Source organism: Polypterus senegalus, chromosome 1, assembly GCF_016835505.1.
Source record: "Polypterus senegalus isolate Bchr_013 chromosome 1, ASM1683550v1, whole genome shotgun sequence".
Classification (NCBI taxonomy): domain Eukaryota; kingdom Metazoa; phylum Chordata; class Cladistia; order Polypteriformes; family Polypteridae; genus Polypterus; species Polypterus senegalus.
This window is the reverse complement of record NC_053154.1, coordinates 40,550,659-40,563,016: the sequence shown is the minus strand read 5'-3', so window position 1 is coordinate 40,563,016 and position 12,358 is coordinate 40,550,659. Positions and strand designations below refer to the sequence as shown.

Sequence of the window (12,358 nt, the reverse complement as noted above, 5' to 3'; positions counted from 1 at the left end):
TAGATTACATAATTATGTGATGGAGAGAGTTAAAAAAATGTAGAAACGGATGATATTAGATTTTTTTATGTTAGATAAAAGAAATAAAAAAAAGAAAACAAAAAACATACCTATTCTTCAAGACTGAGTTTGCTTTCTATAAACATTAAATTATGTATTTTTTACAGTGCCTTTAATAGTCAGAATTAGCCTAAATAACTTTATTTGTACCGGTATATAACAGTATGCTAAAAACACAATTTGGTGTGTAAAGAAAGAAAATTGAAAATCAACAAAAATTATGAATGGCAAACATCAAATTATTTATGCCAGGGTTACAAACGGAGCATTTTTTTTGTTTTTTTAACCAGTTATTGTTAGCTAACACAAGAAATTTTCATTTAAATCTGGGGATTACTTTTTCATAGAATATTAAACAAAATAAAGCACACATAAGACAAAACCTTTAAGGACCTCACTCATGAGTGTGTCTTAATCCACAAAAACCTGCTAATAACTGACATTATAAAATTTAGTACTCATTCACTAAATTTCTTCTACAGATTTCTATGCTTGAATAAAACCAAGAAGGACACTTTTAATATATGGATTTGCAAGAAAAGTTAATCGGTTCTGCAAGTGTTGTGAACTTTTTAAAAGTCCTTGAACCATAGCACATCTCTGGACACTGAAAAACACTGTCTGCTAAAAGTAGCTGACAGTGGATGCAGAGAAATAACAAAAGAAAAGTTAGCTGCAAATAAAAAAAGTTACAGATGTCAGTAACCATGCTGTTTCTATCCAGATAATGAAAACACTTTTTGGGAAATGGATTTTTGCTCCCCCCCATTACATAATAAAAGGTCTTAATGAAAGGGCAAAAATTCTTCAAAAACTCACATCACGCAACTTGTAAACCTCTTGGAAACATGTCTCCAAATATGGTAAAAATTGAGAGCTGTGAAAGAAACAAATAGATATAACTTACTGAAACATGTAGGAACTATTATTACACTGAAAACATACCACAAAAACCTGCATAGATACACACACCAAATTTATCATTTAATAACAGCGTTTCCATTTGGCACAGCTTTCATATAGCTACAGAAACCAGGATTACAGACTCTTGAAGCTTGCAGATTTCTATATGTCTGTGAAAGTTTCTCTTCTGGCTCTCATCTTTCTTCCAACTTGGAATAACTGTATCATAAGTTCAGAAGGTAGCTATCTCAAAGAGTATCAAGAAACCAATGAGCAACTTTTTCCCAGAGATGAGATCTCAAAAAAATGCCATGGGGTTTATGTTTTTCATGAGTTTGAATTTGCCCTTTATAAGAACATATCATAACTGCACGTGTGTGTCCTGTACCAAACTGGCTTAATGTTGAAACTGAGTTCTTTCTTTGCATAACATACTAATTGTCATAAGGATTCCTTCAAAATTTTAGTATAATGACCAAATTTGGGATATGTATGCTTGAAACCAGGGAACTCATGGGTCTGTCAGTGCTGTATGGGAGCACCAATACTGCTGAACCAAAGTAAAATTATAATCATCAATCTGCTTTTGCCCACTATTCTGTATACTGTATAACAGAATCCCAGAAATAAGGAAATTGGGATAGACCCCATATCTGAGAGGAACTGAGACAGTAAAGAAAGGAGAGCTAGGCTGAAGTACTTACATACTACAAATAAACAGGGACGCATTTGATACCCCAAATTGCTCTGTCCTGCCGAGACTCTTACAAAGGATACTTTTTATTTAGTCTGTCCTCTAGTAATCCCACAATCCCAAATTGATTATGCCAGTAAAGTAGTCAATGCACTTCAGATAATCTATTGACAATCGATCAGCCTGAACCATTACATTTAATAGAGCTTTAAACGACTTAAGTATTTATATGCCTATAATTGGGCGACTGCATAGATTATTAAAAGATTACTGGGAATTGTAGCCAATATAGAAATAACTGGACATAAGGCAGGACTCAACCATGGATAAAGTGTCAGGTCATCACAGAGAATTTAGAATTGTTTTTGGCATATGGAAGGAAACTTAAGAACCACTAGCCCCAACTCTGGCTTCTCAAACTGTGAGGCAGCAGTGGAAGCTACTGTGAAATCGTGTCATCAGCACTTAAACAGAATTTAACAAGTCTGAATAAACTTTCTTTCTATAAGAGAGCTGTAATTGAGAGGTTATTCTCTCATTGATGGAGGAGTCATAATACTGTCCTGATAATCTTAATCTTAGTTTACACTCTGCTTCATAAGCACATCAAATATCTTACCCTGAGTTGTAAGCAATCTCTCCAAGGGCAATACAGGCATCTTCTTTCTCATCAATATAGGCATTCTCCACACTGAACCTGAAAAAAGAGGAAATATTTATACATGACAGCATACAATAAAACGAGATTTGCAAACATTTCAAATTATACCATTTAAAAAAAAAAAACTACTTGTTTTAGGTTTAGGATCTTGAATGTACTTTCTGCAATGATATTTAGACATAGGTACCCATATAAGCGAAAAAAAACACATCTTTAATGTCAAAATGAAAACAGATCTTTAAACAGATTAAAAGAAGACTGCATATAACTGCTAAACAGATAAAGAAGACAGAAGGTTTAGTTTAGCATACTCTAGAAACAAACTCTTGTCACTTTAATAAGTCTTCTAGTTAGTTTAATGATTTAGTACTCTCACCAGCTAATTTCTGAAACATACAAATACACATGGTTCCCAAGTCAAAAGAAACAAAGATTGGTAGTGACAATATGGGTCCCACCTGCCCATTTCTGACCATGAACAATGTTATTTCTGTTTCTTCTGCACGGAGTTTGTGAAGCATTGTTATGTCAGTATCAAAAAAAGTATTTCTTCAATATAACTAGGGGGCTTTGCCCCCGATCGCTTCGTTCTCCCATCCCCGTACCCCCCTCCCAATGCGCCAGCCACTTCTTGTCTCTGCCGCTCGCATTGTGAAGAGGGGGGCTGAACGCACCCCAAAGAGACGCGGCCCCTCTTCCGAAATCCCCTCTTAAATTGTGATACAATAGGAAAGAAATACATATAATTTTTGGTACCTCCTCTTTGTTTGATCAGCTGCTGGCTTGCTGCTGCTGCAGTGCCGCATGATATGGCAAATATTCGATCTCTTTTCGTTTTTCATTTTCCATCAATATTACATTCAATTTTAATTCTATGTTTGGAATTACATCAATGCAACGTATAACTGCCCGTGAGTGAATCTCATTTCTTTCTCTCTACAAGAAATGTGTCTGACAATAGTATTCACACAAATGAGAAATGATCTCTCTCACGGGATTTCACTTTCACCAAACAACAAATCTTTTAATTCTCGCGGATACGCCTCTTCATTGGGAAGAAACACTACTTTTTTTTCCCCCGATGGCAACACGAATTAGATAATCTACAAGTCTCCAACTTAAAGTTTAAATCCAAACAATATATTCAATCTCTTTTCGCTGTTCTGTTATTTCACAAAGTAATAATTTCGATTTGTTTACGCTAATTCGATCTCTACTATCCTTTTTTTGAGATTTTCGAATTTTTGTACTTCCTTTATCTCTAACCTGCTCTGCATGTGTACCATGGCAACGTTTTTGAATTCTTTACGACATACTACTTTGTCATGAAATCTTTGTTTTATTTCCGCACCGGGCATGATTAATTCTTTTGGCACAAAATCAAGTCTCGTGAGACGTGAAAGTGTCTCTTAGAGAAAATCATGTCTCGTCTCCTTCCAACCTTTCAAGATTTTTTTTTTTTTTATAATAAAGAGATGTTCCAAGACAGAATGCTTCGAAAGTTGAAGAGATGGGTCTGGAACGCGATAGTAAATTCACCTAAATAAAGGGGTTTCCTCATTGAAAACAATTCAAACAGCCCATGTCCTTTACTGGGAAAAACTGTAAAACTGTCATTGCTTTTATTCTTAAATTAATCTATAACTAACAAAGCAAATCTACAAATAGGCCAGAGTGCAGGGTATCTTAAGGTTCAAATAATAGTTGAAACATCAATGCAGAGCTGATTTTACCGGTAAGATCTTAACATTAAGAAATCAGAACACGATTCATTTAACATGACAGCTAAACTAAGCAAGCCATCAAAAATAACTTATTCTTAAAATTTGAAACTACTATTATAACGTTAATTTGTAAAATAATAAAATCATGGATCATCTTAAAGTAACTCTTTGATTATAAAATAAAGAAATGCGCTGAAGAGCTTAATTCTTACCCAGCAATATCATTATTATCTTGCTCTTCTTCTGTCTCTTCTTCAATTAAGGTTTCATTATTACCCTCATCATCATCATCATCTTCAAGCAATAGGAAAGACTGGTTCTCTTCATTAAGATGAGCCTGCATTTTTAATGTTTAATATTTAAAAAAAATTACTTTACTGTAAGTGTGAATAAGGCATTCAAGTCTTTTGCTAAATTGAAATGTTAATATTTGGGTAAATCTATTCTTTGTAATAAACTCAGTCTATCTATTTAGGACTTGGGAAATCAATAGCTAAAAACACACATTTTATTTCAGAATTATTTGCAGTTTCCTTATACAAGGTAGTTCCAACTGGCTCCTTTGAATCCTTTATGTGTAATGGTGATTATTTGAAAAGTTCGTCAAACTTCTCACACTTATGAATGAAAAAGAGAGCAACTATTTTCTATTCTCAGAATAGGCAGACCAAAAACATGGAGAAAATATTTTCAGCTTCACTTTTTTCAAATGAAGAAAACATTTTGTAAGAAACCAGGAGCTGTGGTAAGTTTTAAGGCTATCGTTTCATGTTTGAACAGTGAGCTTAATGGCCAGAATTGTAAGCCACTCACTTAATAAATCAAGTGTGTCTGGGGCTCCAGGCAGCACATCATAACCATGAATAAAAAATAGCTAATTAAAGAACAAAAAGTACTTTTTTTCAGTACATTATACAGTACTATATTGTACTAATATAATCTCACATGGTTTTGAACACTCCAGTTGCACCTGGCCCCTATTTCAAGTCAGTAAAGAATGCTGATTATGTATCTGCACTGCAAGACATTTAAACAGTGCTTATTCACCTTCAATAGATCTGTGAATGAGGCTAAGCAACTGTTTAAATCACACCTCATGTTCAACATTTTCTCTTTTGTATTTTAGTTTTCTTATGTTTCATTATTTTAAACCTAAGCTGTATATACCATATTAATGCTAAATTTACCTATCCTATCCATTCTTAGTGTCAATCAACTCATATGTTCAATAGATGCAAGGCTATTACTTTCATTTTAAATGAGGAGACTGTACGAGTTATATCTACATCAGCTAACATGAATTGTTTTTTTTTTTTGGCTGATGCCTTTATTCAAGGCAGCGTATAAAATTTTACATCAAATCGATTACATTTTGTTTTGCTTTTCCAATTGGAGCAAGCAGGTAAAGTGACTTGCTTATGGTCACATAGTGGGATCTGAACACACAAACTCTGGGTTTAAAGTCCAAAACTGCTACAACACTCTGCCTGTTTTAAAAGTATGATAACTCTTTCTTTTAAGTTTTAAATGAAAAATGGAAAGGATTTATCATAATAAAATACTGTCAAATGTTTTTTACCTATTGGTAAACTGCATGTGAATGTTCTTAAAAGAGTTAATTAACAGGATGTGAAGTCAAAGAAAAAAATTTTTAACTTATTTGGCTAGCATTGTGATGTCAGCCTGACCTTATTTCTTCCATCATACATGACCAGAGTAATCACTCAAGAGTTGAATTTTAAACTGCTTATTGTTACATTGTTTCTGTGATGTGCTATGCTTTCCAAAGAGGGAGTATAAGGTTTGATGTTTAAGTTTCTGGGGATAATTTTTAAAAGGGGATTGAACATTTAAAGGCTCTACTCAGGAAATAATTGTGTATTTAAATTATTTAGTAAAATCACTTCATTGCTGCAGTCAAACTATTTTGTAAAGCCTATTTTGATAGTGATCATTATGAAAGATATTGTGTAACCTAAAAATCCATCTATTTGTTTGGGTGCCACTTATTTTCATTAGAAAATTGTGGGATGCCAAAGTCTAACGTGGCAGCATTGTTAAAACGACAGAAAAACAATCCTGGATGGTGTGCCAGTCCATTGTAGGGCACAAGGACACACACACACAGTCAATAATTGAAAAATTATGCATGTCTTTGAGATGTGGCATTAAATCAGAGGAGACTGTACTGAGATCATGAAAACGAAGCAGTAGTTACTGCTGGGGTTGTCAAGTCAATATATAAACATAAAATAGGGTAGGCATTTTAATAAATGATACCTAAGGAATGATATAAATAGCTTTACCTGGGCTTGCACAACTGTGCATTCTGAAACCTATGAACTCTCGCTTTTCTATTTCAGTCTGGAAAAATTCTAGGATCAAATTCCATTCGAAATTAACACCTAAGCAGTACATAGAGTATTTCATTAGCATTTGTTATTAATTCTGCACATTGTTTTCTAATGTTTAATTTAATTTTAATTCAGAATTTACCAACAGCGTACATATTTTATATATAGGAAATTAATTAAGATTTAATAATTTCATTTTTTTTGGATATTCTTAAAGAAGCCAGTTGATAAAAATGCAATATGCAAATAGTCCAAAATTAGAATAAAACAGAATACACTGACAGTTGTACATGTATGCTCTTTTTAAACGACTACCCTAAAAATCATTGATAAGAAATTGAATGAAATTGATAGAAGAAAAAATAATCAAGATACCTGTGGAGAAAATGGTGCATCTTTACTTAAAGAATAAGACCTTTGAAAATAGCAGCTTGTTACCCTTCAACTCCTAGTACATTTGATCACATAATTTTCAGCTGGCTTGACAACATTAATCTGTGCATCATGCCAAGTGCTCATCTTTCCACCAACAGTTCAAGGTGTTTCTTAGCACTTCATATCTGTTAATAATCCTGCAGGTATTTAGCTGCATACTAATGTTTACAGATGTAGGTAATATACCATATGGAGCTAACTGTCCATTACTTCATACTGCAGCTACAGACAGTTATGAGAACCACCAGCTGAAAGACTGTTTTCTTTCTTCTGTTTTCTCCAGGAACACAAGGTGTACTAGTATCATGGTCTACAAAGCATTGCACATTTAAACCTCAGACTATTCCTCTAAGTAGTAATTAAGCCATGCAATCTAAACAGATACTGTTCTGAACTTACTGTTACACCTTCTGTAGACTTTAGTGACATTGTCATAAGAGTTGTAATAGTAGGTAAATTGGCAGCAACAGCAGTGGGAGACACAGCAGAGATAGCAGAAAACAAGCTATATCTAAAGGAAAAGATAAATGTTTTAGTCAACTGAGGATATTGAAGTGAAATATAAGAAGAATTGTAGCATTTACTGTGGTGATCAGAATATAGAAGGTAGATGCAAACATAAAATGGAACCATTTTGAATTGCCAGATACCTCACAAACAATCCAGTGTAAAGATCTTAGAAAATAATCTAACATTGCACTCCAGTTCCCTTCACTGTATCTGCTATACAATGTACTTTATGTGAATTAACATGCACTGCCCAATCCCCAACAAATATCTTGATAATTTAAATGAAAACATGAATGCAACTCATCTGAGATACTATCACAAAAAACTGACAAAACAGAATAAAAAAAAACAAAAAACTAACAAGTAATTCCAAACGTGCATAGTAGTAGTTAGCAAAAAACTGGAAAAGCTGGTCAGTTTTTGTTTTTTTTTAAATTGAAAATGAGTTCAAAATTACTCAAATTTAAAGTGAAATTATTCATTCAGCTTAACTGTGCTGACTGAGTAGCAAATCAACGCATGGGTAACAAATGCACAAATTGATAGTGTCAAATGTGGAAACTTGGAAACTTCTATACAGCGCAGAAACAGGTATCAGGTTTGTTTAAATTATGAAACCAAGCACCAAGAAATTGTCTTTCACACCCATTTCCCTTCAACCAAGCCCATTGCCAAACATTTTAACACCTTGTTTTGCTGCATTTGTTTCTGCCTCAGTCTTAATCAACTTTGAAGCTCTGTTAACTTTAAATAATTAATCGAAGTATACTCACAGGAATCCTCAGAAAATAAGAGATTGCATAAAAGGCTATGAGATTGCATAGCATTGTTAATTGCAAAAAAAAGTAGTTAAAATGCTTCCAAAACAAACACCTGTGTTTTCTTTCTCTCACTCATCTTTTACTGCTTTAATAAAAATGCAAAAAGGTCAGTGAATACTTTTTTGAATCTAAATGGGCCATTCACTGAAAATTCAACTAAGCCCTGAAAGCATTGCTTGCCTTTGTTGAAGGCAGCACAGCTACGTAGAGGATATTCAAAGAAAACCAGAAGGTATGATGACTAAATAAACAATCTTCATGAGGCTTGCTTATAGCTTACTAAACATACACCTAGTGCAGCAGCATTTTCTGAGAGGTGTGGAAGCTTTTCCTCTTTAGGTATCATAAATGAATGAACTATGCGTCACTTTGCTAGTTTACTAACCTACAACATAGTAGGAATAAACACTGAATGAAAAAAGATATGAGATGGACTGAAGATGACAATTTAAGGCCATTGTCTATAAAAAGTGAAACCTGGAAATTTCACTTCAATTAGTGCTTTAACTCTTTTTCTATTTTTATTTTATTTATGTATGTACAGTATATGTATATGAATGGATTTATTAACAGTGTGGATAGAACAAGGTGGTACAGTTAATGACATGAAGTTTGCCCAGGAATAGTAAAATATATATTTTGGAAATATACAATATACAAAATTTTGTATATATATTGTATTTGAAAACATGACCACATGCAACAACAACAAACCAATCCAATTTACAAGAGAACAGTGAAAGGTCTTTAATGCTGAGGTGAACAAGTAAACAGATAATAACTTCCCAAGGAGAAAGCTTAAAAAGGGCTTATTAACACAACTTCAATGCATTTGCCATTAATTCATATATGCTGAAAGAAGAAATTGATACCAGTCTAAAACTATTTTGTAGTTAACTATTAATATATCATCACTAGGACAAAACAAATAGTTTTTTTTTGCATTCAGTTTTGTGACATTATACCATTAAACTGTAATAGATGGAAGAAAGAGTTATTTCATGAGTTTTCTCAAATTTTTGAAGGCGTTGACCCAGAAACTATTCATTGAGTATCAGGCAGGTATAAATCTTAAGGAAAACTGGAAGGGCTGTCTAACACTATCATTCCAGGCCTAGTATTTCCACTGTCCTTACCCTAAAGTGCTAAGTATCTGATTGGGAAGGACCACTTACAAATCGGATTCCAAAAAGTTGGGACACTAAACAAATTGTGAATAAAAACTGAATGCAATGATGTGGAGATGGCAAATGTCAATATTTTATTTGTAATAGAACGTAGATGACAGATCAAACGCTTAATCCAAGTAAATGTATCATTTTAAAGGAAAAATATGTTGATTCAAAATTTCACGGTGTCAACAAATCCCAAAAAGTTGGGACAAGTAGCAATAAGAGGCTGGAAAAGTAAATTTGAGCATAACGAAGAGCTGGAAGACCAATAAACACTAATTAGGTCAATTGGCAACATGATTGGTATAAAAGAGCTTCTCAGAGTGGCAGTGTCTCTCAGAAGCCAAGATGGGTAGAGGATCACCAATTCCCACAATGTTGCAGAAAGATAGTGGAGCAATATCAGAAAGGTGTTACCCAGCAAAAATTGCAAAGACTTTGCATCTATCATCATCAACTGTGCATAACATCATCCAAAGATTCAGAGAATCTGGAACAATCTCTTTGCGTAAGGGTCAAGGCCGTAAAACCATACTGGATGCCCGTGATCTCCGGCCCTTAAACGACACTGCACCACAACCAGGAATGCTACTGTAAAGGAAATCACAGAATGGGCTCAGGAATACTTCCAGAAACCATTGTCAGTGAACACAATCCACCGTGCCATCCGCCGCTGCCAGCTGAAACTCTACAGTGCAAAGAAGAAGCCATTTCTAAGCAAGATCCACAAGCTCAGGCGTTGTCACTGGGCCAGGGATCATTTAAAATGGAGTGTGGCAAAATGGAAGACTGTTCTGTGGTCAGACGAGTCACGATTCAAGTTCTTTTGGAAATCTGGGACGCCATGTCATCCGGACCAAAGAGGACAAGGACAACCCAAGTTGTTATCAACGCCAGTTCAGAAGCCTGCATCTCTGATGGTATGGGGTTGCATGAGTGCGTGTGGCATGGGCAGCTTGCATGTCTGGAAAGGCACCATCAATGCAGAAAAATATATTCAGGTTCTAGAACAACATATGCTCCCATCCAGACGTCATCTCTTTCAGGGAAGACCCTGCATTTTTCAACAAGATAATGCCAGACCACATTCTGCATCAATCACAACATCATGGCTGTGTAGGAGAAGGATCCGGGTACTGAAATGGCCAGTCTGCCGTCCAGATCTTTCACCTATAGAGAACATTTGGCGATCATAAAGAGGAAGGTGCGACAAAGAAGGCCCAAGACGATTGAACAGTTAGAGGCCTGTATTAGACAAGAATGGGAGAGCATTCCTATTTCTAAACTTGAGAAACTGGTCTCCTCGGTCCCCAGACGTCTGTTGAGTGTTGTAAGAAGAAGGGGAGATGCCACACAGTGGTGAAAATGGCCTTGTCCCAACTTTTTTGGGATTTGAAATCCCACCATGAAATTCTGAATCAACATATTTTTCCCTTAAAATGATACATTTTCTCAGTTTAAACTTTTGTTCCGTGATTTATATTCTATTCTGAATAAAATATTAGAAGTTGGCACCTCCACATCATTGCATTCAGTTTTTATTCACGATTTGTATAGTGTCCCAACTTTTTTGGAATCCGGTTTGTAGTTACATGGTTGATCTTTAATTGGCATGGACTTTACTGCAGAAAGGAAATAACTAATACTTTATATCACTCTTCATTAGACAGTACACAATACATTAATTTCAAAATATCCATTCTTCATTCATTTTCTGAACAGATTTTCCCATTTAAGGCTCACAGGGTACTCAGACTTATCTGTGCAGCACTGTGCATAAGACAGGAATCAACAATGGACAGGGTACCATTTCATCATAGGTCCTACTCGCACATACACACCCATACTTATTAATAAGAATGTGGTTTAGAGTTGCCAATTAATTTAACATACACTTCATTAGGATGCAGGAGAAAAAATCCTATGCAGACAAAGGTAGATCATAAAAAGCCACAAAGATGATAGAGGATTTGAATCTATGAGGTTGTAGTTAGCACTAAGCAGTATGTCACCATGCTACACTATAATATTTCTAATGATGTGAAAACAAATGCATAAAAATGTACATTAAATGCTAGCTTTATTTCTAAAAATCTACAAACCATATTTTATAGAAAAAATAATAAAACTACTAATTATTAAACTAATCAGTTTTGTTCTTCAGTTCTGCTGCCACTTTCTCAATTTGCATTACTACATTTTTTAATGCTTCTGTCATTTATAATTTTTGCTACTACAATTTATTAATGGAGTCAACATTTTAATCTGCAGTTGCTCCTTTTTTGGTGGTCCACTTGTTCACAATGATGTCATCATATAGTTTAGAAGAATCTAAATTGATCATGTGAAGGAAGTTGAAATTGCTAATTTGCAAAACTCAACATTTGTATCATGCCAGAAATGTACACTTCTTACGTGCAACGACGGAGATCTGGGTCATCTACAGAATTAGTGAGATTTATTCCCAACTGAACACATTCATCAGCCAGTGGAGCAAATGCTTCTTTCCCCATTGTGTGAGCCAACACTGCTAAAGTTTCTGAAAATATAAAAATTATATTTTCAAAGTAAAAATTGAAATGTTATATTTTTTACATTTAAAATTACAAAGTAAACAATTCAGTTTTTTTCTGTTTATAAGAATGTATCCATCTTTTACATCATAAAACTATGCCATTTTAAAACTATACTATCCATCTATATTAAAAACTATTTAATCATATTAGAGTAAAAGGGGCACGGGCAGTGCTGTGTAGATAGCTAATACCGGACTTAATTAATTCTTTGTTAAACTGCATGATTTTTAATTCTTTTCAAACTTACCTTACTTGACCGTTAAACAATTGTTATTTGTTAGTTATTAAATATATATCACATTAAAGTATGAATTTTCTAAAGAATTAGGGAGTAATTCAATATACATTTTCTTTCTAAAGTTCAGAGAATTGTAATTTTGAAACTGAGTTTTAAGTCAAATTTTACCCTCTTAATTTATCTTTACCATCACAACATTTCCATCCATCC

The 12,358-nt window shown here is 34.2% G+C and overlaps 1 protein-coding gene across 1 annotated transcript in view; it reads right to left on the bottom strand.

The window, feature by feature from the left end:
• Positions 1-12,358, bottom strand: part of ipo4 (importin 4) — a 162,391-nt gene that overhangs the window by 82,257 nt on the left and 67,776 nt on the right. The window contains exons 17-21 of the mRNA XM_039747609.1: positions 11,750-11,873; positions 7,231-7,342; positions 4,255-4,379; positions 2,277-2,354; positions 880-937 (exon numbers count right to left, since the gene is read on the bottom strand). Of these exons, the coding sequence (XP_039603543.1) occupies positions 880-937; positions 2,277-2,354; positions 4,255-4,379; positions 7,231-7,342; positions 11,750-11,873 (497 nt within the window). The remainder of the gene's footprint in view (positions 1-879; positions 938-2,276; positions 2,355-4,254; positions 4,380-7,230; positions 7,343-11,749; positions 11,874-12,358) is intronic.